The sequence below is a fragment of the Alligator mississippiensis genome, chromosome 14 (assembly GCF_030867095.1).
Source record: "Alligator mississippiensis isolate rAllMis1 chromosome 14, rAllMis1, whole genome shotgun sequence".
In the NCBI taxonomy this organism is placed as follows: Eukaryota; Metazoa; Chordata; order Crocodylia; family Alligatoridae; genus Alligator; species Alligator mississippiensis.
The window spans coordinates 18,459,142-18,482,664 of record NC_081837.1 but is presented as its reverse complement, the minus strand read 5'-3'; the positions used below and the strand labels follow the sequence as shown (position 1 = coordinate 18,482,664).

At 53.0% G+C, this 23,523-nt stretch overlaps 1 protein-coding gene, 1 long non-coding RNA gene and 1 other non-coding gene across 4 annotated transcripts; all 3 read right to left on the bottom strand.

Moving 5' to 3' along the window:
- Positions 1–832: 832 nt before the first annotated feature.
- On the bottom strand, positions 833–2,894 carry LOC132244827 (nicotinamide N-methyltransferase-like). Its single transcript, XM_059717347.1, has 2 exons — positions 2,554–2,894; positions 833–2,302 (listed from the first exon to the last, which is right to left on the bottom strand). Exons 1-2 carry the CDS (start codon positions 2,814–2,816, stop codon positions 1,876–1,878), a joined length of 690 nt encoding a protein of 229 aa, XP_059573330.1. The 5' UTR covers positions 2,817–2,894; the 3' UTR covers positions 833–1,875.
- A 13,096-nt stretch (positions 2,895–15,990) lies between these two features.
- LOC132244791 (uncharacterized) lies at positions 15,991–16,837 on the bottom strand. 2 transcript variants are annotated; one of them, XR_009456554.1, is made up of 3 exons: positions 16,546–16,837; positions 16,223–16,463; positions 15,991–16,051 (listed from the first exon to the last, which is right to left on the bottom strand). It is a non-coding gene; the product is annotated as an uncharacterized LOC132244791 (long non-coding RNA). The 2 variants fall into 2 exon arrangements; XR_009456555.1 differs by having other exon boundaries at positions 16,374–16,463.
- A 4,809-nt stretch (positions 16,838–21,646) lies between these two features.
- On the bottom strand, positions 21,647–21,720 carry TRNAT-AGU (transfer RNA threonine (anticodon AGU)). Its single transcript has one exon. It is a non-coding gene; the product is annotated as a tRNA-Thr (tRNA).
- Between the last annotated feature and the right edge of the window lie 1,803 nt (positions 21,721–23,523).

Here is a 23,523-nt window from a genome sequence, read left to right as displayed (position 1 = left end):
GTGTGTATTTTCACAGGAAAGGGTGAAACACATTTTAAGCAGGAATATATGCATCATCCTGGGCATAATGTAGCTTTTTAATTAATTTAATTTTAATTTCTATTTTAGAAGGATCCTTTTGTGTCCCACTTATTCTCCAAGGGACTTAAATCACTTTCTCTTTGTGGGCGACAATGAAGTACATCCCAGAAAAATGGCAGATTTCCTGCATGGTGTCGCCGTCCCTGGAGAGGACATCAAACTCCTGAATGGCAAAGCCAGTTGCACTAAGGGCCCCCCTCAAAAATTCCTCTGTCAGAACAGAAGAACTTTTTGGGACCGACCATGTAGAAACTGGTGCCCAAATCTCCACTCAGCACCAAATGCCCCCGTGGTTTTAGCAGAGAGCTGATGTTCTTCAGAGCAGCACGGTAGGAGCTCTGGTCTTTGCAGACTGTTTCCAAGCAAAATGATGACACCGGGCAGTCAGCCGGAGGGAGGACATCTGGATCCAGGGGCTTAGACTCTACCTAAGACTACCTTCAACCCTGATGCAACATAGACCTAGCATCTTAACCTGCCACTAGTAAAGCAGAGGAACCACAGCTTCCTTTAGATGTTGCCACTATACGATCAAGAGGTCCTGGGTAGAGACCACATCCCCCACTATAGAGAAAGGCAAAACCCCCACTGTCCAGAACAAGCCCTTTCTCTGAGCACAACCCTACCCCCAGCACCTTGCATGAGCAAACTGAGGGAGAGGGTAAGAAATGGAGGAGTGTTACTTCTTGGGAATATCCAAGCTTCCTATGCCTCAAATCCCTGACCTGTAAAAAATTGTCTATCCCTGCTGAAATTGTGGTGTCCTGGCAATGTGGTCGGGAAGGACATGGGTGATGCACATTTCCAGGGAACTCATAAACCTAAGGAAAAGGATGACATAGTACAGTTAGAGAACAATTCAGCGTTTATTGGAAACAATGGCAAGCCACACATAATACATTTGGTTTAGGTCTAGTAGAGTCAGTCTCTCATGTTCATCACTGGGAATATTTAATAAAGCTGTATTTTGATTCCATTTTTCATACAGCTAATTTTGAGAAGTAACGTGACATTTGACAAACACTTGAGCAGCATCCATTGAGTTATCTGGAGATGCCAAAAATGTGGAGAGCAAGAACAAGGACAACCACCACGACAGAGAACAGCTTTCCTCTCACGATGTGGTTTCCTGGAGGTTTGCTTCAGAAAATGCCAAGGCCAAAAGGACAGGGTGTGCAGAAAGCGTTCAAGAATCACCTAAATTTAAGGCATGTTAATTAGCATATTTCTACTGGACTATCTACTGCAAAGGAATTTGATTTTGATTTGTTGCTGCAGCAACTAAGTTTTGGGTGCCACTGTTGAAATGGGCACAGTATCCAGAGTCTCTCTTGCCTGAAGAAGGGTGTATGTGCCTGAAAACTTGCAAAGGACAATATTTCCAACTATTTAGTTGGTCTACAGAGCACCAAGGAAAAAGAACTGTCTGCTGCTACAGAAGAAGGCGAAACCCCCTATAGTTCCCACTCAGGCTACGTGACAACTTGACTTTTCTGCTCATAAATCCCAAATTCCATCAGTTCCAATCAATCCCATTCCAAGGAATGAGGACAGATCAAGGCCAAGATACCAATTAGGGTCTGCTAGTTATTGCCTCGAATTGTCCCTCTATGAGAGTAAACGTCTTCAGTCCAAATTAAGGGCATGTAGGAAAATCTTTCCCTGTCATCACGGGGAATGCACAACAATTAAAGGAGAAGAGAGCCATGACCAGCAAGAGAATGAAGCCTTAATAAGATTCTCTTTTCCCACTGGGGACAATTTTCCCCCAATTCTCCAAGGGACTTAATCACTTTAATTTTTGCGAGCGACAATGAAGTACATCCCAGAGAAATCACAGATGTCGTGCTGGGCCATGTCAGCCCAGGAGACAACCTCAACCGTCTCAACGGTGAAGCCCGTTGCACTAAGAGCCTCCCACAGAAATTCCTCTGTCAGGGGCAAGCAGGAGAACTTTTTGGGACCGACCATGTAGAAACTGGTGCCCAAATCTCCGCTCAGCACCAAGTGCCCCCCTGGCTTTAGCAGAGAGCTGATGTTCCTCAGAGCGGCGCGGTAGGAGCTCTGGTCTTTGCAGGCAGTTTCCAAGCACAGCGATGAGACCAGGCAGTCGGCCGGAGGCAGGACAACGGGATCCAAGGGGTTGCTTTTGTGGACATCACATTTTAGGACGCGTTTGATGGCTCCTCGTAACTTCCCCTCTTTCTCAGCCCATTCGTTCCTAAAGAGAGAAGAGGAAAGAGAGAGAGGAAAGCAAGAGGTTATCTGTTTTGGTGTGTTTTAAATGCCTTCCCCAGGATACAGATCTGAGAAATGGGCACGTGGGTTTTGTGTCTCTGATTTCCATTCCCTTGGAGAAGGATTTAATAAAGGGGGGAGTTTTGAAATCCATTTTGCCCCACCCTCCCTGAAATTTGGGTGGATTCTCACGGGCAGGCTTAAACCCACGGGATTTCGATGGCAGTTCGGTACCTGTCTCCCTCCAGCTCACACACGTGCTGCACCACCAGAGTCCAGTCAAATGCTCCGGGCTCGTTCTTCAGCCACTTCAGCAGCTCCTGGCAATTTTGGTCTATATACTCTGAAGCAATAATCTCCTTAAATGACTCGCAGGCAGAAAGCAGCTGGTAAATGGTGGGTCCACTGCCAATATCAATCAGGGTGTGGCCGTCACAGCACCTGGTTGGGGTTAAAGAATGGTTCAAGATGATCATCACCTCTTCCCCATGCTGCATGCCCTCCAGCAGAGGCAGGGGACAAGCAGCCCCCCTAAAGCTGCAGCCTTTCCTGATTCTTGCTCTGCTTTACGGGTGCTCCTTCCTTTCCAGGAGCTGCAGAAATGAACTGATAAAGAGCCAAAACAATGCTTGAGTTTTTGCAGTTTCTCCTCCCTGCTCCCCCTGCACTCAGCCTCTTTCCGTTCATGAACCATACCCAAAAACATGATTTCTATTGCACCTAGGTGAGCATTTTTATTCAGCATTAATTATTTCATAAAACCAAGTGCCTCCAATCCCATTGCTGCACCCTGACTCTTGCAACCCCCTTTGCAAATGCTATGAGAAAGGCCAATCTCTATGTTAAACCTGCCTGCCTCTGGGCTTACAAAACCTGATATTAATAAAGCAGCGGTGTGTGTGTGGGCAGAGCTGCACTTGCAATCCCATAGGCATATCCCGCTTACTTCCCCATATCCGATTCCTTCAAAACCCTTTAGTTCAAGGGATGGCTTCATGACAGTCTAAGGAGAAGGGGAAATCTGCTATATAACAATCTGCTCCAGGACAGCGAGGGCGCTGAATAGCCTCTCCTCTCTGCTCACGGATCTCCAGGCACTTTAGGCAGGGCAGGAGTTCACAACATCACCCCTTGCTTAAGGGATGAGCACGAGCAGGGGGCACAGAGAGCTGACACAACTGCTCTAGAGTCCAACTACTCTAGAGAGGAGGGTGGTGGTGTGGACACGGGGCATCATTTTCCTAAGAAAAGTCCAGTGCCCGACTCTTTGCAGGCAGTGCATGAGAGGGGAGGGTGGGAGAAGCTCTCCAATGCTCTGCACCCTGTTCAGAGGCTAAGCATGAACACTTGGCATTTTTGCTGTGCTTTGTAGCTGGAAAGCCCTTGGGAAAGCACTTGCACAAAAGCTTGTGGGCAGCAAGACAAACTTGGTGAACTGCCAAAGAACTGTTTGTCGCACGACTGAGACACTTGTCTCTAGCAACTGCAGACCACAAGCACGTCGCACGAGTAGTGCAACCTCCCACCCTGTCTCCTCTCTGAGTGCCTGGCTGGTCGTGCCCCTGTCTGGCCAAGGGTAGACAAGAGTGCCCAGGGCTTTGGGAAGGACCTACCAGAAGTGAAGGTTTTGCAGTAGTGTTTCAGGACAAATGTGAGGAACTTATCCCCCAAGGTGCCTCCTCCAAACTTGAAATATTCCAGGTATGCCATGGGCTCGAACTCTGCCTTGTAGACCTCCCCTCCCGTGAAGGCAGCCATGGGTTTGCTCTGCCCTGGCTCTTCCCTGGCTTTGCTCTATTCTTGCCTGAGTCTCTTCTTGGGGCTTGTATCATCCCATCTACACTCAGCCTTTTAACCCCTTTGTGCCCCTGACACTGAAAAGCTGCTTGTAGCTTGTCTATACCTCAGAGGGTCACTTTAGGGTTGCAGCCGGCTGTTAACAATCCCCACTTGCTCTTTGAGCCGAAGGGGGAGGACACCCCGGGGTTGCAGCAGTCACAGAGTGATGTGAATAGTTAACGACTCAAGGCCATCCCGTTAGCTGCCACCTTGGCAGCATCGCAGTATATGTATATGTATATGCACAGCAAGGGACTTCTGACCCTTGGCCAAATTCCCCATCGTGGACGTGAGAGCAGCGAGGAGAGCAAGTTCATATAAAGATCAACATCAGCAGCACAAAAGCTCTCTTAATGCCTCACTGCAGCATTCGTGTGCTTCATCTGATGTGTGAGAGGAGCCGGAGAGACTCCCCACGGCTGTTGATCCCAAGAAGCCCAATGATCATGGCAAAGGAGCCTGGAGATCTGAGTCTGATAGGGTAGGATACAGTGCCCAGGAATAGCCCGCATAGGCGAAGTGCCTGTGCTTAGGAGTAGCCATGAGAGGTGAAGTACCTGGGAGAAGCAGGCAAGCCTGGAAATCACACCTCAGAGTAGCTGAGGGAGGCCTGGTCACAGGGACTGAGGCCATGGACCAAAGGGGCTGATGAAGGAGATGGTTGATACCACCTACAAGGCATGGGCGTGGTGTGAGGGGCAGTTGAGCCACATCAATTAGCCCTTAAGGCAATGACCATGGACACCTGTGGTCACAAAAGTAAGGCCAGGCTTGGGAAGCCCTGGGACAGCCTCTGTTTTTTCTAAAAGGTAGTACCATCAAGGTGTGGCAGGAAAGTGAAGGGGGAATGCCCAAAGAAAGCCAGACTGGGCAATGGCTGAGTGTCACCACCGGCCCTGGGACCAGCACTTGCTACACCTCTGCGTTTGATCCAGGCCCCGGTTACTGCCAGCCTCCAGCACATGCAGAGCAAGAGGCTGTGCACACATTTAGGCGTGCTGGTCCCCATCCTGCCCTTGCCAGAGGTGTGACCCTTGCGGGGCTCAGGCCATGCTCCCTGCAGCTGGCTGTTCATACAGCTGTGGAGAGGAGTGACATCCTCACCCAGCATCTGCCCCAGATCCCCAGGTTCATGTCCAAAGATACCTAAGGGGAAGGTAGTTCCCCAGGACATGGGTGAGGGGCTTGTAAATCTTAACCGGACCATGTTCTACCGTTTACCCTCTGGTGAACCAAGGAAATCAACTTCTGGATATAATCCTGCCCTGATCCCCCATGGGCTGCCCAAGATGAGACCTGATCCATCTCGCCACCATCTCTATGTCAAATTTTTCCCTGCACATTTGTTAGTTGGCTCCGTCTGGCAAGACCACAGGACGGAGCTGTGCCATCCTGCCCGGAGCTGTGCCTTTTCCCATCTCTCTTGTGCTTGTCCTCTTCCTCTGCAAGGAGGAGCGCATGGATCCGGAGCACAAACACACGTCGTCTCAGCATTTCCAATGAGCAGGTCTTAGTGGTTTCACCTGTTCCTTTCCCCTTCCCTCAGCCCATTTCCATTCCTGACCAGTACCCCAGGATATGCTTTTAAGTGAGCCTATATTTTGTGTTCAGGTTTAGTTTTTCCATAACGCAAGCTACTCTAAACCCATCACTGCACCCCTGAGCCATGCAATCCCCCTTACAAATTACTGTAATTAATGACAAGCCCTTGGATTACATTACTTGTCTCTGGGTTTGTGGTAATTGATAGTAACAAAACAATACAACGCGATTTGCTAGGGCTCCCATTTGCCGTCTCACAGCTAGGTAAACAGCATTAGAAATAACAGCTCATTTCCTTCACAATAACAGACGAAGGAGGGCATTTGATATTTTAATGCGGTGCTTATGGAGAAGCTTTGCAATCAAATGTTATCAGTCTTATCTCTGCTGCCATCTTCTCCAGCACTAACATGTTCTGGATTGAATTTGGATCATACCCTGCCATGTTAATGACTCTCCAGAGAAATCTGGAACTTACACGTTCGGTGCATTTCTTTCCCCTTGGCTTCCCTCTCCACACCCAGCCTTGCACCCTGTATTTGTTTAAAGCTTACAGGGATGCGAGACCTGAGCTCAGCCGCAGCAGAGACTGGTGAATGCCCTTGCTTATGTGCAGAAGTGCAGGAGGCTGGCCGCCTTCTTTTAAACCTTCTTTTAAATCCCATTTGCTTTCAGATCAGGAGGGAAGGGCTGTGGGGCCCAAACAAAGATCTTGGGACAGGTAACACATCCTGCAAAGTCCTCTGAGGGGTCGATAGCTGCATGCCCTGATATCTGGGGGAAATACAGACACACCGAGAGCATCCTGAGACATGGCCCTGTGCCTGTCACCAGCATGGTATTGGGGACCTGAGCCTCCCAGACTGGGGCAAGGCACCGAGATGCGTTTGTTGTCATTAGGGGTGTAGGTTGCAGCCACGTTAGTCTAAGGACACAGGCAGACAAGATTTTGGGGTTAAGTCTGATATCTTTTAGAATATCAGAAAACTCTTCTTCTCAAGCTTTCAGGTACAAATAATACCCTTTGTAGGGCTGAGGAAGTGTCTGCAGATGGTCCGTGCTCTTCCTGGATGAAGTAGTAAAGCAGCCAGAGGCTGGCAGTTTGGATCACTTGCAAGCACTTTAAGCACCGAGGGCCTTTGTCCTCAAAAGCCTTTGGTAGAGAAGACCATTTTGGACAGAGAAGACCATTTTGGACAGAGCCTTTTGGACAGAGAAGACCATTTGGCTGTGGGGCTGGTGTTACTCCAATCTCCAGGCAAGACTGCAGGCTGCTTTATTTTAGGTGCCGATGGATGGGCCCACTTCAGTGATCAAGTGCTCCCATCTCGGCTCATTTCAGGCTTGTGGCACTCTCTGTAGGTAGATGGCTGAATACTCCCAGTTGGACCGGGATAGCACAGCATATCCCCTTGCAGGCGGAGGGGAAAATCTGCCACATCCTATTGAGTTCTCATCATGCTTTCTCTTTTCTGGCCACGAAGAGGCAGCAAAGGCTCATGTGAAACTCCACTGCTCCTTGTTCTGTTATCTGCCCCCACTGAGAACAGCCCAGCTCCATCCTCATTGCAACCCCCTGCAGGGAGCTGAAGCTGAGCGGCAAGGACAATTCTGCTGCTGCTTGAAGGCACCTTGCAAAGAGAAGAACAGGTTTGTGCATGCACCAGTTGGGAAGGGAATTGTTCTTGGGGAAAAAAATTCACCAGAAGCCTTTATTTTATTGCTTTTACTCTCAGTTGCATGAAGGGATCTTGCTGCCGCTTTGGCTGTGCATACTTATGTCCAGGAGAATACCCACAGGCCCTCCTCACCCAGTACAGAGGTAACGAGGGTCCTTCATCCGTTCTTCTCCCAGCTGCCAATGCAATTGGTGCATCCAAGGCAGGCTGTGGGCAAGTTGGGGGTCAGGGGAATGGTGGGAAAATGTGGTACCATGGCTAATTTCTGCTTCCAAACCCCTGAGATGGCTCTGCCTGCATTGGGGGCCAGACAGACCAGTCTGCATGTCCCAGAGTCTGATCAGCACAAATCCCCTGCAATTCTCTAGAGGCTCCTACACTGCACTGATCTCCGTGGTATCTGCGTGTCCCCAGTTGTGTGATAACTACCACCTTCCTTGTGTTTTTCTCTAGTCCTGACCCTGGGACAGCAGGGTGGGCACAGGGGGAAGGTTTTAAATCATTTTAAATGATCTCTGTTGGTATTTATGCCACTGATGTGCACAGCGGTGCCAGCTCAGGCATGTTTCCATAGGCTACATTGGAGAAACCAAAGTCACGAAAACTTGCCAGGCATTTAGAGGGAAAGCTGGCAAGGTTGGATGGTCCTGTGCTTTCATGGGGGCCAGCCCCTGAGATAGCTCTGGAGTTTAAAGCCAGCTTTGCCCTCCCTTCCCCTTCTTCCCTGCCTTGTTCCTGCACCTAAAACACAAGCAGTAACCGAGAAGCGGACCCAGAGGTCCAGAGGTGGATACACCTCTGTGGCTATCCAAAAGGCTTCCTTTGCCTCAAAACCTCTGGTGGCCTGAACTTGTGGTATCTTTGCTGGCTCACAAACTTTCTCCGTGGTCAAGGCCTGATTCCAGCGCAAGGCAGGTGTGAAACTGCAACGTCTATTTTATAAAAGTGAACTTTTTGCCCTCTTTGCTCGAGCAGTGCTGGGCTTCTGGTGTTACCTGCAGAGTCCCACCTCTTGCACTGGATTCCTCTCCCCTGGGAACAAAAGATCCCGCTTGCTCCCGCAATACAGGATTGTGAAACAAAGGATTTGCATCCTAGTTCACTCTGTCCTTGTCTTTCTCCCTCTCCTTCCTGCTCTCTCTCATACCCTCCATCGGTGGTTTAAAAGGGTTCTTTTTTTTTCTTTGAATTTCTCTCTGCTGTAACAAGAAACTAGCAATTAACTATTATAAGGCTATTTTACAGTCCTATGGAAACCCCTTTTATCCATTTTGTTTTAAATGGTTATATCTTTTATTCCTAGTTTTCAGGAATATAAAACTTTACAACATTTGCTGCAAACCTTCATACTTTGCTTTGCAGTTTATGGCTCCCTCTGCAGATATATCTTACACATAAATAAGGCTTTCATCTCTACAGTACTTGACCATGCACTGCAGTGGCTGGGAGCAGTTTCATTAATGCAAATCTCTCTGCAAATCGCAGCGTGATTCATATCCAGTCTCCATCTAGGTTGGTCCCGTGGTGCAGAGCCTGGAGAAGTGATCCTAGCTGAGCATCTAGTCTATTCGGACTGTCAGTTCTTCAGGGCAGGGACCATCTCTGGTGCATGTGGGCAGAGCGGTCAGCCCAAAATGAGAGCCCATCTCTTCAGTGGCCTGGTGATACAAATAAGCCCTAATGAACCCTCTCTGTAATGAATGTAGCCAGGAGCTCTGCTGATTTCCCCTGCTGCTGCTGATCTGGCCCGCAGGTGTCTGTCTGGAGAGGGAAACCCTCGGCCAGTGCGGAGGCCTGAGTGTGCCGTTCCCCTCCGATAAAGGCATTTTAGGATTAATAAGGGGGTCCCGTGATGCACTCAAGCTCAACAAAAGTTTTGCATGCCCGCTCCCCCGGCCCCATCACACAAACAGCAGTCGGCACTGGTTGCTGCTGGCACTGGGGTAGCCGGCATCGTGAAGCCCATCCCCATGCTCCCACCCAGAACACCCCATGCCAATGCACCTCTCTGCTTCCACCGAGGCAATAAAAGTCACCAAGAGGCTTTGGTGTCCATGCAGATTTGCAGTGAGCTGTACTTTGTCAAAGGCAAGAGCAGCTCATGCCTTTGGAGCTGAGCTCCAGGGTTTGACCCCACTGCCAGGGGCAGGGTGTGCCGCGAGGGATGGTTTTAGCAGGACAGATGGTTTGGTTCCTGGGTGGGGCAGCATCTCCACAGCTGAGAAGGGACATTCCTACAAGAGGCAGATCCCTGTGTAACATTGTGGGTTTTGGATACACGATGGTGGTGGAGGATCGGATGTGAGCGAAGGCAGGTCTGCTGCATGTTGAGGACTTAGCCAGTAATGGGGGGGGGGTCTCTCTTCGAGTATGGAGAAGCAAGTGCCAATTCAGTTTGCAGGCAAGGTTTCATAGTTTCATAGTTGGTCGGGTCAGAAGGGACCTGAGCATATCATCAAGTCCGACCCCCTGCCATGGCAAGAAAGAGTACTGGGGTCAAACGACCCTGGCGAGGTGTTCGTCCAACCTCCTCTTAAAGACCCCCAGGGTAGGAGCCAGCACCACTTCTCTTGGAAGCTGGTTCCAGATCCTAGCCGCCCTGACCGTGAAGTAGCATCTCCTGATGCGTAGCCTGAATCTACCCTCTGCCAGCGTGTGACCGTTACTCCTTGTCACCCAGCGGAGTCCACCCTGCTCCTGCAAGGTATGTCCCACCTCTACTGCACTACGCGCTGGCTGTAGGTCGGAGTAGCAGGATGACTGTCGCGTGAGACTGAACCTCTTTTTTCTTTTACAGCAGCAACACGAGCCCAGGCATGCTGTCACCCACGTTTCTTAAGCAGTGTGCCTATATATATATCTCTGTCTCTGTATATATATAAAGCTCTGTATATCTCTATGTAGGCATATACATAAAGCTATCTCTCTGTCTATCACTATATATTTCTATCTCCATTTCTACAGAGGTGTATTTCTATCTCTATCTCTATTTCTCATTGTGTTTGCTGTGCAAGCCCCAGACCCTGTGAGAGGCCATGGCTTTCTCTCTGCAGCCCATTTTGTAGCAGTCCTGGCTCTGCGCAGCCAGGGCACCTGAGTCCAAGTCAGAGCCCCTGGCCGTGCCCCGCCTCAGGGCTGGCTGGAAGGGGAGGCAGAGGCCTGAGCCCTCGGAGGGGCGCCCTTACCTCTTGGGTGTCAGAATCCAGCCCAAGCTGAGCCGGGGAGCCGGGGCTGGCTCGGGCTCAGCTCCCAGCTCCGTGACACGTGGCTTGTCCTGGGAAGGAGCCTCGCAAGCGCCCATCAGGCGTGACTGCTCATGATCAGCACCTGTCCCACCGCTCCCCCAGGGACCCGCGGCTCCCAGCTCCCTGCAGCTTTGGTGCAAGTCCCCGGCCACTGCCACTGCCCCTGCCGCCCCACATATCATCTAATATGGGCGGAAGGTAACCGAGCAGAGCATAACTCGCCACTCGCACGCAACATCTGTCGTGAGCGTGGTGAGCACTCCTGGCCGCACGGTGCAGCTGGCCCTGGTCCCCCAAGTGCCGCAGCTGGGGTGCTGGTAGCCAGGACCCGCAGCCCCAGCAGAGGCCTGTGCAGCTTCCTCGCACCGTACCCCCAGCCACAGCTCCGCAGATGGACATGCCCGTGTGCAGCCACAGGCCCTGCCGTGCTCCAGGTAAGTCGGGCACGGAGAGACTGGGCACAGCCGGGGAGGCAGTGCAGGGGGTAAACGAGGCGATGGCTGGGGCTTGCAGGAGCTGCCTGAGGCGGGCTTGTGCAAGAGGCAGAGGGCAGGCAGTGCCTGTGCCCACCCCGGAGCCTGGCTCGCCTCCCAGGCTGCCTGACCTGGACGTAGCACTTCACCATGTCTCCCCAAAGTCAGGGTAGATGTACACCCGATAGACTGGAGACCTGGGATCATGGCTCTGCTCCAGGTCAGGTCAGTCTAAGTTTCAGCAGCCAAGCTGTCTGCCATGCTGCTGGGCTCCTGGGTGAGATGCTCCTGCCTGCTCTCACCTAGCTGGACCCATTCCCCTGACGGGAAGTGAAACATGGAGGTTCAGACCTGGTACTAAAACCAACAGTCAGGCTGGGGCTGTAACCATTGTGCTTTTTTGAGGCTCTCAGCCGGGGCCACTTAGTGCCTACAAGGAGGAGCGTGCTCAACAGAAGACACATATTAGCCAGCGTTTCCAGGAGCCTGGGGGGGGCAGCGTGTTTTCAGAGCTAAGTCCCACGCTGCTCCATCAGCGAGACTGGAGGTCAAGTCCTGATACAGGAACGGTGGGTGTTTGGGTGCAAGCAGTGCGACTGAACGGGGCCCCGTGTTAGTCGAGATGAACAAAGACACCAAAGCCCCCAGTCTTTAATGCTCTTGTTCCACCTCAGAGGCACCGAGTCAAGGGGCGCAGCGCAGAGCTCTATGTCCAGAGGTGCTTGCTAGCCTGGAGGGCAGAGTCCCTGCCTAAAGCCTCGGTGTTGTGGGTTTGAATCCTTCCCTGGCTAGTAGGGTGATTTCCTGGGTCACTTCTTTGCTCTTGTGGCCTCCTCCTTCTTTCATTGCTGGGGCCGGTGGCACCGGGTCAACAGGCGCAGCTGACAGCTTCTCCTTCAGTAGAGCTTGCTGGCCTGGTGGGCAGAGAGCTTATCTAGAGAGTTGGTGTCATAGATTCAAATCCCACCCAGGTTCTATGAGCAAGTGCCCTTTGTAAGCTGGTCTCTGGGGCCAGTGCTGTACTCCCAGGGCTCCTGACTCTTTCATTGCTGTGGCCAGAGGCACCAAGTCAAGAGGCGCAGCCAAAAGCATTTTCATTAGGAGAGGTTGCTATCCTGGTGGGGAGAGTGCTAGCATAGAGGCTTGGTGTCATGGGTTCAAATCCCACCCTGGCTCAGACAAGCTGGTCTCTGGGGTCAGCTCTTTACTTCTGGGGCCCCTGACTCTTTCATTGCTGCAGCCAGAGGCACTGAGTCAAGAGGTGCAGCCGACAGATCTCCAGGAAGAAGAGCTTGCTGGTCTTGTGGGTGAGGCGCTGTCTTTAGACACTGGAAGCATGGGTTCTAGTCCTGTGTGTGTCTCAGCTGGATGAGTGAGCCAGAGACCCATGGCCTGCGTGCCCCCCTAGCTGTGCTGTTTGAGCGCAACGCAGTTGGGGTTGGCTACATGTTTCTTCTTAGGCTGCTGTGCAGGTACCTACAGGCACTGGGTACTGTTGTGGCAGGACCTTTTGGAGGGGTCTGGGGGCATCCAGTTTTGGCACTTCCGGTGTACATGTGCAGTGTACAGTCGTACATCCAGTGTACAGTCGTCCAGGTGAATGTAGAAGTCCACGTGGACATGACTAGTCTGGTTTTGAGCCTCCCAGTGACTAAAAGGCATACACATAATCAGTAACAGAGACTTCTTTGTTCACCTGGATGACTGTACACTGTACATGTACACCAGGAGTGCCAAAACTGGATGCCCCCAGACCCGGGGGACCTCTCAAAGGTCCTGTGACAACAGTACCCAGCAACCTAAGGCATGCTGAGAAGCAGCATGGAGCCAAGCCCAACTGCTGTGCACTCAAACAGCATAGCAAGGGGGGCACCCAGGCCATGGATCTTTGGCTCACTCAGGATCACTCACCAGGCCCAGACCCTATGCCACCAGTGTCTCAAGGCAGCATCTCACCCACAAGGCCAGCAAGCTCTCCTTCCTAATGACCTGTCGGCTGCGCCTCTTGACTCGGCGCCTCTGGCCGCAGCAATGAAAGAGTCAGGGGCCCCCGGAGTAAAGAGCTGGCCCCAGAGACCAGCTTATCCGAGCCAGGGTGGGCTTTGAGCCCATGACACCAAGCCTCTATGCTAGCACTCTCCCCACCAGGCTAGCAACCTCTCCTGATGAAAAAACTGTCGTCTGCGCCTCTTGACTCGGCGCCTCTGGCCGCAGCAATGAAAGAGTCAGGGGCCCCCGGAGTAAAGAGCTGACCCCAGAAACCAGCTTATCCATGCCAAGTGGGATTTGAACCCACACCACCAAGCCTCTAAACCAGCACTCTCCCCACCAGGCTAGCAACCTCTCCTGAAAAGGAATGCTTTCGGCTGCGCCTCTTGACCCTGTGCCTCCGGCCCCAGCAATTAAAGGGACAGCAGGTTGACCACACTGCAGTACTCAGTGCCAGGGCTCGGGCAGAGGTGCAAGTGCAGCCAAATCAGGTGGAGAGAGAGAGAGAGAGCGCAATATAGAAATATAGTGATAGAGAGAAATAAAAAAACCCTGCACTATTTCTCCCTATATTGCTCTCTCTCTCTCTCTCTCTGTGACACAGGAGGGAGACAGCTGGAGAGACCAAGGGTGTGCCACAGGCCTTGGGCCCCGGCCCTCCCCGGGAGCTGGTTAAATACAGGGTTGTGTTCCTGTATTAATGCAGAGCCTAGGACCATCTTAGACTCCTCTCAGACTTCCCTTGCTTTACTTAACCAAGGGGTCATCATCACTGCACCCGCGTGAAGCAGGGACCTGTTACATGGAGCACCTGGTGCGTGGAAGGGGGGTGCAGATTGAGACTCAGGGCAGAGCCACAACAAAAACGGACCTTGGGCAGGTAAAGTGGGGCTTCGGTTGCAAGCCAGGAGCCTGCATCCAACACTGCTACCCGAAAACCGCGACTTGGCTGCTGCCCAAACCTGGAGGTGACCAGACATCAGGGCCTCCTGTATCTCGGACCTTAAGGCTTCCCCGATGGCAACAGCTGCGTCTCAGTGAAGGCCAAAAAGTTTCCCAATCTTACCCGATCAGCAGCCAGGCGCCCAACTCCCCTAAACCCGTCAGCATTCAGAAGATACGCCTATCTCCCCAGCCAGCCCCGCTGCCCCCATGGAGCAGCGCCGGCTCACGCCGCCCCGCACCTCTTCTCCGGCCCTGCAAACACCACGTCCCGCAGGCCGGGCCCGCCACCTCCGCCAAGCCCTCGGCTCCCGGCTCAGCCCTACCCCGAGCAGGGTTGGCTTTCCCTTGCGGGCTGCCAGGTGGAGCTGGCAGCACTGAGCAGGGGTTCTTCCTTCGGTACATTTTTTGTTTTTTGATGTGGATCAGCCAAAAGCAAGAGTAGCTTTGTATCCTATGTCAATCAGAAGCCTCCACTTGGTCAAATGCATTTTTGTTTCCACGGTTCGAAAATATTCATTCCCTCCCTCCAACCAAATGTGCTGGGAAACGTGCTGACCGTCACTGACTCACCATTTCCCCAATAATTAAAATAAGTAATATGGCTGAAAATAAATTCAAAATAAATTTAAAAATTATATATTTTAAAAATATAATGGCAGTGAGAAAATGTGTCTGGCTCTCTCCCAACTCAGTAGCCCCTCAGGGATGAAAATCGGGAGACATGGCTGAAAGCCCGTGGACATTACATTGAACAGGCATGGGGAGGGGCGGAAACCACAGTTGGACTTCAGGGACTCGCGAAAACCTGGAGGCGACTGGGGATCGACACAGGCATTCTCCTTCTCGCAAGGGGACAAGTACATCTTCCCCCTGCCGTGACCCAGCCTGGTACAGAAAGAGCACCCACCGTGCTAGTAGAAGTAGCAAGACTCGTACCAGAGCCATTCAGAGACTACGGTCTGAAACGCTGGAACTAAACCACACCAAGAAGCTGGGAAGTTAGTCCTAAGTATTTTACTTTTACTGGGACCAGTTTCTCTTTTTAGACGAGGATCGGCTGAACTTCCACAGATCGTACCAAAGCATCACTACTTCACTGTACCTTATTTTCAGTTCCTCACAGAATCAGGACTGATTTCCTACAGTGCATTAGCAATTGTGAACTGATGACTAGGAACCATCTGTTACAGTCTTTTACCACTTGTAAATCACAACAGGAAACATTTGCATTAAACAAGTAAGACCACGGACTGGATCAGTAGATAGAATGAAAAAGTTTATTCCTTCAGCCAGCCTCAGTAGGAAGGATAATGGCTGAATCTTCTCAATGTAGACAAGCACCAGCCACAAGGTAAAAAGTTTTTTATACCGTTGAGTGTTCGACTGTGTACATCTTAAGCCCACTTGTTCCTACCGGTTAGACAATGACGTCAATTAACTTTACGATCGTTTGGACACGGGACAAGATCTTCGTCCCAATTGGAGTTGGAGATTAACACTTTCAAACACCCATGGAGCCTTCACTTCCAGACGCAAACAAACTGCACCACAAACAGCCTCAAATTGGCCCCGCAACCGCCAGCCGAAGCAGCTACAGCCAAGCCACGAACAGAACCGAGCACAAACCTGCGTTTCTACGCTACCACCGAGAACCGCTCAACAAGAAAAACCTACACGCTGCCTTCAGTCGCATCTATTTGGACCAACCGCTTAACTAGCAAAGCCAAACAACCCGCAAAACCCTCGACTGCCGCATATCAGTACGCACAACCGGCACAATGCCTCAACCTCGTCACGCACAATTGGGGCCAACCCAAGACCAAATGCACGGTGCAACTTGAAGCGTGGGGCTGCTTGCTCCTAATGGGTGTTTGAAAGTGGAGAGATGCACACCGTCTCCATCAGGACTCGTCTAAGCATGCATTAACAATTCCCCTCCCGCCCACCCCAACCCACGCTATTTGTTCCCCAGCTTCTTTTCCTGCTTCCGTTCGCTCTTGTCCAGCTGCCCTTCAGGGACCTGCAATAGTACACAAGACAGAAGTCAAGCTGACTGGCAATGAGTTGCACACCCCCCATAGCATATAAAATAACGTAGCTCACACCGCCTACTCAAACTTGGTGTCCTTTCAAAACAAGGGGGGGGTGACATATGTCTGGTTTCCTAAATGAGTACCCCGCTAGCACTCACCCGTGTATGACAACAGGAGGACCTAAGGCACGAATCCTGTGTATAAGGGGGTCCCACTGCTCCAAACCTTCCACGACATGTTCATCACAAGGTCGGCAACTTGGGGATGCAACTTGCAGAGAGGACAGACACTGTGTTCAAACTCCTTTACCTTCCCTCCGGGTGGGCTGACGTGGGTCTCTTCCCTCCTTGGTGGCTAACTCCTGCTCGTCTGCCATTTCCCTGCTTCTCCTTCTGGAGCCTTAGAAAACAGACAGGCACTGGATTTAAGTCAGCACGTCAGAGGACGAGACTGCAGGCCCCAACTTCTCTTCTCCTCTTACCTGTGAATGGACCTGCTGCCACTCCATCGTCAGTCCGTGCAAAGTGGGAAGAGCAGACGTCTGCAGGTTCGGCCTCTGACATCCAGCCAGGAGCAGAGTGCGATGGGCCAGAACTCCGGACAGAACTGCTCGGGCGGCACCATGAACGGTGACCGCAAGCACCGGCAACCCTGCTTACAGGGCGGTGCTCCCTGCACACAGCTGGCTGCTGGGGTATGAAGCCCGGAGACAACCTGCAAAGCCCCGAATGCCAGCTGACAGCTGCATCGGGAGGTCTTGATCAGGGGTCAAAGCTGCCCCATGTGTCCAGAGCACAAGAGGGCCACAACTTCAGGCTCCCATCACAGAACCAACGGAGGCCAAAGGTCTAAACAATGTCTCTTCCCCCCACGGCCAGAAGGGGTGGGGGCGCAGCCCTGCTTACAGGGTGCCGCGGGAGGCCGTCTCAATAGCGCCAGGAGCAGCAGAGCAGAGGAGCAGAGACCTGGACCCAAGTTACAGGAAGGTCAGGAAGCCTTGGGGTCCCAACACACTCAGTATCTTCCAGAAGCCTGCAACTTTCCCTGCAATCCGTGGGTATCGTCTCTGGCTGGCCTCTCCAAGTGGAACGAGAAGTAGAGAATCAAAGGGACCTGCACCCTGCTTACAGGCTGCAGGCCGGGCGTGGGGGTGCCGAAAAACAGCCGGCCAAGTGCCAGGGCGCTCGTCTCGCCAAGGACTTGGGGATGGAATACATAGCCTGCTCTCAAAAATGACGGCAGTAACCCTTCATGCGAGCTACTGAGTGACCACAAGAACATGCTAGTCACCCAACAAAAGGGGGCCCCTACCCTGAGATACACTGAGGTCTTTTTTCCAAAGTGATTAGGGGTGGCCTAATGCACCCCCAGGCCAGAAGGCACAAGAATTAATAGCAGTGCTTAACCCCCTAGGGGAAGAGGTGGGAGGAGAAGGCAACGAGGACGCATCTCACCCCTTTTCCAGCACTGGGAAGAAAACAAAGTACGCTGCAGCGATTTTAAGAACATAAAGAAAATAAATGCTTTTGTTCCCAGGCACTCCTCTCTCTCGTCATCCACACTCTCACACGGGTAAAAAGACTGTTCCCAGGCTGGAAAGGAGCTCCATGCCGCAAACCGCTTCACCTCCAGCCTTCCACGGGAAAATCCTCCTCCGCTTCCAGGGGGCAAGAAGGCTGAGACCGGCACCCGCCTTACAGGGCCCGGCCTGCCTGACTAGTCACACTGCCCACAAGGGGCAAAAGGGAAAGGCCTACAGCCCTGCTTACAGGGAGAGCTGATAGCCAGGCAAAGGACAGAGCTGTCCCCAGAGGCACAGTGAGACCTGGACCCTGCTTACAGGGTGGTCCACAGCTCTGCAGACCCCAGCCCTCCACCAGGGGCGTGGGACTCGCACCCTCATTACAGGGTGGCCCAGCCATCCGGATGTGGAGTGCCAGGCATAGATGCAGGAAGGAGGACCGGTGCCTGGACACAGGGATCGGAGAGGAGGCCACTAGCTTCAACCCAGCCACAGGAGGGTCATCCAGCTCTGGGGTCTAAGGAGTTTGCCATCACCCCACGAGACTCGGCTCCTGTCTGCAAGGCTGCCCTGTGGCACTGCGCTGCAGACTGCTCTGGCTCGCTCACGCCAGCGCAAGGAGGCTACGTCCACCCTGCTTACAGGGGCACCTCTCTGACTGGCTGGCTATGGCAGCGGACCTGGCCTCCCAGTTACGGGACGTCCAGCGCTACGCACGTCCAAACCCCCTGTCCTTCTCCTGTGATAGCAGGCACCACGCACCCTGCTTACGGGAGCCTGCGCCGTCGGCAGCCACGTCTAGCAGCTGGCCTGGACCCCGACTACAGGGCGGCTGCGCTGCGCTGCGCAAGACCACCAACCAGATCCACAGCTTTACAAACGAGGTGGCGGCGACACACGCCTTGCTTACAGGGCTGCCCACCTGCCACCTGACTGCTGCACAAGTGCAACACCATCGAGGGCAGAGACACGTTTCCGGGTTATAAGGAGTTTGCCCAAAAGCTCACGCGCCCAAAATTTGGCCAATACATGATGGAGACCTAAAGGCAGGGAGGCCGTTCCGTCCAGAGTCCCTTTCCTTTGCATCCTGCTTTGCTGGCTTTTGGCCTCTCGTGGTTTGCCAGCCGCATGTCCTTCTGGCAGCTGCAAGAAGGAAAAAGAAGAGAAATAACAACCCACCCCTGGAAAAATACAGAGAGACAGTCTGGGTGTGAGGCATGGAGCCAGGGACCGAGACAGAAATTTCTAACGCTCTGTTAGATCACCAGGGCTTACAGGGAAGGACCAGTCTTCTGTTCAGCAGAGGGGCGAGCATGCCCTCTCCTTGTTCAGCTTCCCAGGACTGGGGCAGTTGGACATGGCAAGCCATGGGCCACAAGCCTACAGGCCCAACTTGTACCATGGCACAATAGATGCCACCTGGGATCCTACCGACAGGATGGTGCCCCTCCCAAGCACCGGCTTCCGTGGCAGAAAGCCAGCCTCACAAGGGTTGCTCAGGTGGCGCGGTTCAAGAAAGCAAGCCGCCCCACACCTGGAGGACAACAGGCAGAAACTACCACTTTCCTGGCAAGGAACTCAAAACTCTCGAGTGCGGGTGTTTTCAACCTTTGCTTGGTCCTTCAAGTGGGGCATGTAATGAAACCCCGGATAACAGCAGCGAGTGGGGGAGCCAGGCTCTTCCCCAAGCGACAGGAGGCTCACAATGCCCGCTGTCCTAAAGAGCTCGCTGCCTTGTAAGAAGAAGGGGGACAGGACATCCCTCTGGCTTGCAGGACCCTCAGGACTCCACCTAAACCTGACCCATGCACGACAACATCAGGCGCTAAGGCATGAACTTGGCACCTCCTTATAAGCAACAGTCCAGCCTTCTGGGGTCTACAGCTTGACAACTGATCCCAAGATCTAGTTTGACAATGGAACCGCACCACCCCAAATGTCACCCTGGCAAAACTCCGTTACCTTTCTGGGCTGGCACGGTTTTCTGGCCTCCTCAGCCGACTCCTGCTTGTGTGTCATGATCCTGCTTCTCCTCCCAGCGCAGACAGGCCCTGCACTCACTCACCAGATGGGAAGACAAGTTTGTGGGCCGCAACTTCTCCCTGTCTTTCACCCATACCCGAATCTGCTGCCAGTCCGTCCTCTGTCTATGGAAAAGGGAGAGGGAGAGGGCACACGTGCTGGCTTGGCACTGACATCCGGGGCAGCCAGCAGCAGAGCACGATGGCCCAGGACTCTGGACAGAACTGCTCAGGCGGCACCATGAATGGTGACCGCAAGCACTGTTATTGCCTTGTTCCCCCTGCCTTTCCCCAGACCTCTGACACTGCTATCGCCTTGTCTCCACTGCCTTTTCTCCTGATCTCTGCCACCGCTATCACCTTATCAGGAGAAAAGGCAGTGGAGACAAGGTGATAGCAGTGGCAGAGGTCAGGGGAAAGGGCAGTAGACACAAGGCGATAGCAGTAGCACAGGTCAGGAGACAAGGCAGTGGCAATCAGGTGATAGCAGTGGCAGAGATCAGGAGAAAAGGCAGGGGAGACAAGGTGATAGCTGTGGCAGAGATCAGGGGAAAAGACAGTGGAGACAAGGTGATAGCGGTGGCAGAGATCAGGAGAAAAGGCAGTGGAGACAAGGTGATAACAGTGGCAGAGATCAGGGGAAAAGGCAGTAGACACAAGGCAATAGCGGTAGCAGAGGTCATGGGAAAAGGCAGTGGAAACAAGGCAATAACAGTGGCAGAGATCAGGGGAAAAGGCAGTGGAGACAAGGCGATAACAGTGGCAGAGGTCAGGGGAAAAGGCAGTAGACACAAGGCAATAGCGGTAGCAGAGGTCAGGAGAAAAGGCAATGGAGATCAGGCGATAGCAGTGGCAGAGATCAGGAGAAAAGGCAGTGGAGACAAGGTGATAGCAGTAGCAGAGGTCATGGGAAAAGGCAATGGAGATCAGGCTTTAGCTGTGGCAGAGGTCAGGAGAAAAGGCAGTGGCAATCAGGCGATAGCGGTGGCAGAGATCAGGAGAAAAGGCAGGGGAGACAAGGCGATAGCCGTGGCAGGCCACGGTTAGAAGAGAACAGAGCAAGGGTGAAAAGGACCCTTGGCTTGGGGGACCAAGGAGACAGGGGCAAAGAGGTGCCTAAACCTCCCTGCTCTGGGACATGCACCAGCTGCACCAGGGAAATGGGGCACCTGCCTCTGGAGCTGGATAAAGGGGGATGCTCAGCACACCAAGCTCCAAGGCCAGGCTGCCCAGGCACAACACCAACCAGGGCTCATCTGGGAGTTAAACCCAGGATCTCTCACATCCTAAGTAGGAATCATGCCCCTAGACCAACAAGTCACGTGCCTATCATTGCTCACCTTTACCCTGCAAGAGTCCATGTGACCCCTGAGCACCTGAGCAGCAGCTGCACCACAGGCAGGCCCTGCTGGCCTTGGCCTCATGCTGCAGAAGGGGGAGAAGACAGTGCAGGTGGAGCAGCAGCCACCCTCACTGCTGGGGTCTGGGGGTGCAGCAGCCCTCCCATGGTGGGCACAGGATCTGCAGACAGAGTCATAGAGGGCTGCACCAGCATGCTGCAGACTGCTGTGGGACAAGAAAGCAGGTGGCCAGGGAGCATCATGTGGGACTACCTTTTAAAGAGTAATCCTAGCACGCACGCAGCTGTGGCTGGAGCCTCCACCTCCTGCTAGCTATGGCAGGGAGGCAGAGCAGGGCCAGAGGAGGCGTGGACCAGGCTAATCCCATAAGGAGGAAATCTCTTCCAAATGGATGCATGTGTAGACAACATCCCAGGGCTGGCTCATTGCACAGGACATTACTGAGCAGTAAACCCAAATAGCATTAATTGCATGTGTAGGCAGACCCTGTGACTTATGAGGGACGACTTGTGACTGAGTACAATGATCTGACGAGGTTTGAATAATGATTGGTTTTAGAGTCCAGAGTTCCAAAATGTATCCCACGAACTGTGTTAAAGCAAGGAAATAGTGAGAGTTGAACTCCCAAGCCCAGGCCTCTACACCCTGAGCTACAGAGCCACACCAAGTGCAAGACATAGGCCCTGCTGGGATTTGAACCCAGGATCTCCTGTTTACTAGACAGGTGCTTTAGCCAACTAAGCCACAGGGCCTCCTGTCTCTGGGTCAAAATCATGGGAATTTCAGCAGTATCATTCAGGATTTATGTCAGGACATCAGCTTAGTTTATTTGTGTCCCTACAGGAGCCTGATGATCAGGGTTTTCCATTTCCCTCGGAAAAACATGGAGTAAACCGTGTTGCAGGGGTTTAGGTTGTAGCTGTGTTGGTCTAAGGATATAGGCAGACAAGGTTCCTTGGGTGAATTTGATATCTTTTATTAGACCAACCTGAATGGAGTAAACCGTGGATTTTACCTTTTACCGGAGGCAAATGTGGATTTCTCATTTTACCAGGGAAGCCCGTAAATTTTGCAGTTTTGCCATGAGCTCCCTGCAGACTGGCACAGTTCATGTTTGCCAGGAGCTGGCAGGGAGCTGGAGGAGGGCGGTACACGCACATGGCCCCAGGCAGCCCAGAAAGCAGGTCCTGATGGGGGGTGTAGGAAGGGGCGGTATTGAGCCCCCATAGGGAGGGAAGGGGAGATAGGGGTAGTTGGAGAAGAAGGGGGCTGGGGCTGCCCCACTGTTCCCTGCCATGCTGGGTCGTGCCCACTGGGCTGCGGCGGTCCCAGAGTAGGGGAGCAGGGTGAGAGCCTGAGCCCGCAGGCTGTGCCCACAATGTGGATAGATCTGGGGGGTGCAGGTCCCCCCTGCCTCCAGGGAATGCGTGCAGAGCCAGAGAGCTGCCACCCCCTCCGCCCAAGGACACAACCTGCCCTGCGCTCAGATCTGGCGGGCACGGGTTCCCCCTGCCCCCTGGGCGTGCATGCAGCAACGGAGAACCAGCCTCCCATGCCCAAGTCCACAGCAGGCAGGCAGCAGCGGGGAGCCGGGCTGCAGAAGCTGTGACCTCCTGCCTCCTTGCCCAACTCACAAGCTTCTCCTCTTCTCCTTCCCTCTTCTCCTCTTCACACACCACACCAGGTAACAAGGCCACACACCTTGCCAGAGGAAGGACTTCAATCAGGGAACTTCAAACTGGGCAGCCAATGCTCTACCAGCTCAGTGACACAGCTTCTAGGAAAGAAAGAGCATCCCTCTCGGCTCAAGACCGTCAAGCAGGCCAGCGAGCAAGTGAAAATGGTAGCAGCCAAGCATTTCTATCGGCTTCACCACGTGGTGGAGCTTGCACATGGCCCCTCCAACTGAGCTCCAGCCCCTGGCACAGGTACCACCTTCCACATCTCCACACCACAGGTTCTGCACCAACCGAACTGTGCCCTGAAGACGCCTTGCTCAAGGACATTCTTCCCTAACGACAGCTCCCTCACCCACACAAAAGTACTCACCTGTCCCGGTGCCAGGCACTGCCTTTTGAAAACCCCCACAGCTCAACTTGATGCCTCGATGGCCACCGTCATCCAACACTATGGGTTTGGGGGGAGCAAGGAGGTGTCTAAATCTCCCTGCTCTGGGCCATGCACCAGCTGCACCAGGGAAATGGCCTCACCTGCCTCTGGAGCTAGATAAAAGGGGCTGCTCAGCACACCAAGCTCCAAGGACACGTGGTGCAGGCACAGTGCTAAACAGGGCTCATCTGGGAGTTGAACCCAGGACCTCCCACACCCTAAGTGGGACTCATGCCCCTAGACCAACAAGCCAGGTACCATTAATGGTGATTTCGTGAAGGAACATCTTGAGAAGCTGGATGCCTTCAAGTCAGCCGGCCCTGACAATCTTCACCCCAGGGTACTCAAGGAGCTGGCGAGCATCATAGCCCAGCCTCTAGCACGGATCTTTGAAAACTCTTGGCGCTCTGGTGTAGTGCCCGAAGACTGGAAGAAGGCCAATGTGG

Coding starts and splice junctions, on each gene's coding strand:
- LOC132244827 (XM_059717347.1), bottom strand. CDS start 2,816: ATGCAGCATGGGGAAGAGGTGATGATCATCTTGAACCATTCTTTAACC. Junction 2,303..2,553: donor TGTGAGCTGGAGGGAGACAG/GTACCGAACTGC, acceptor TTCTCTCTTTAG/GAACGAATGGGCTGAGAAAG.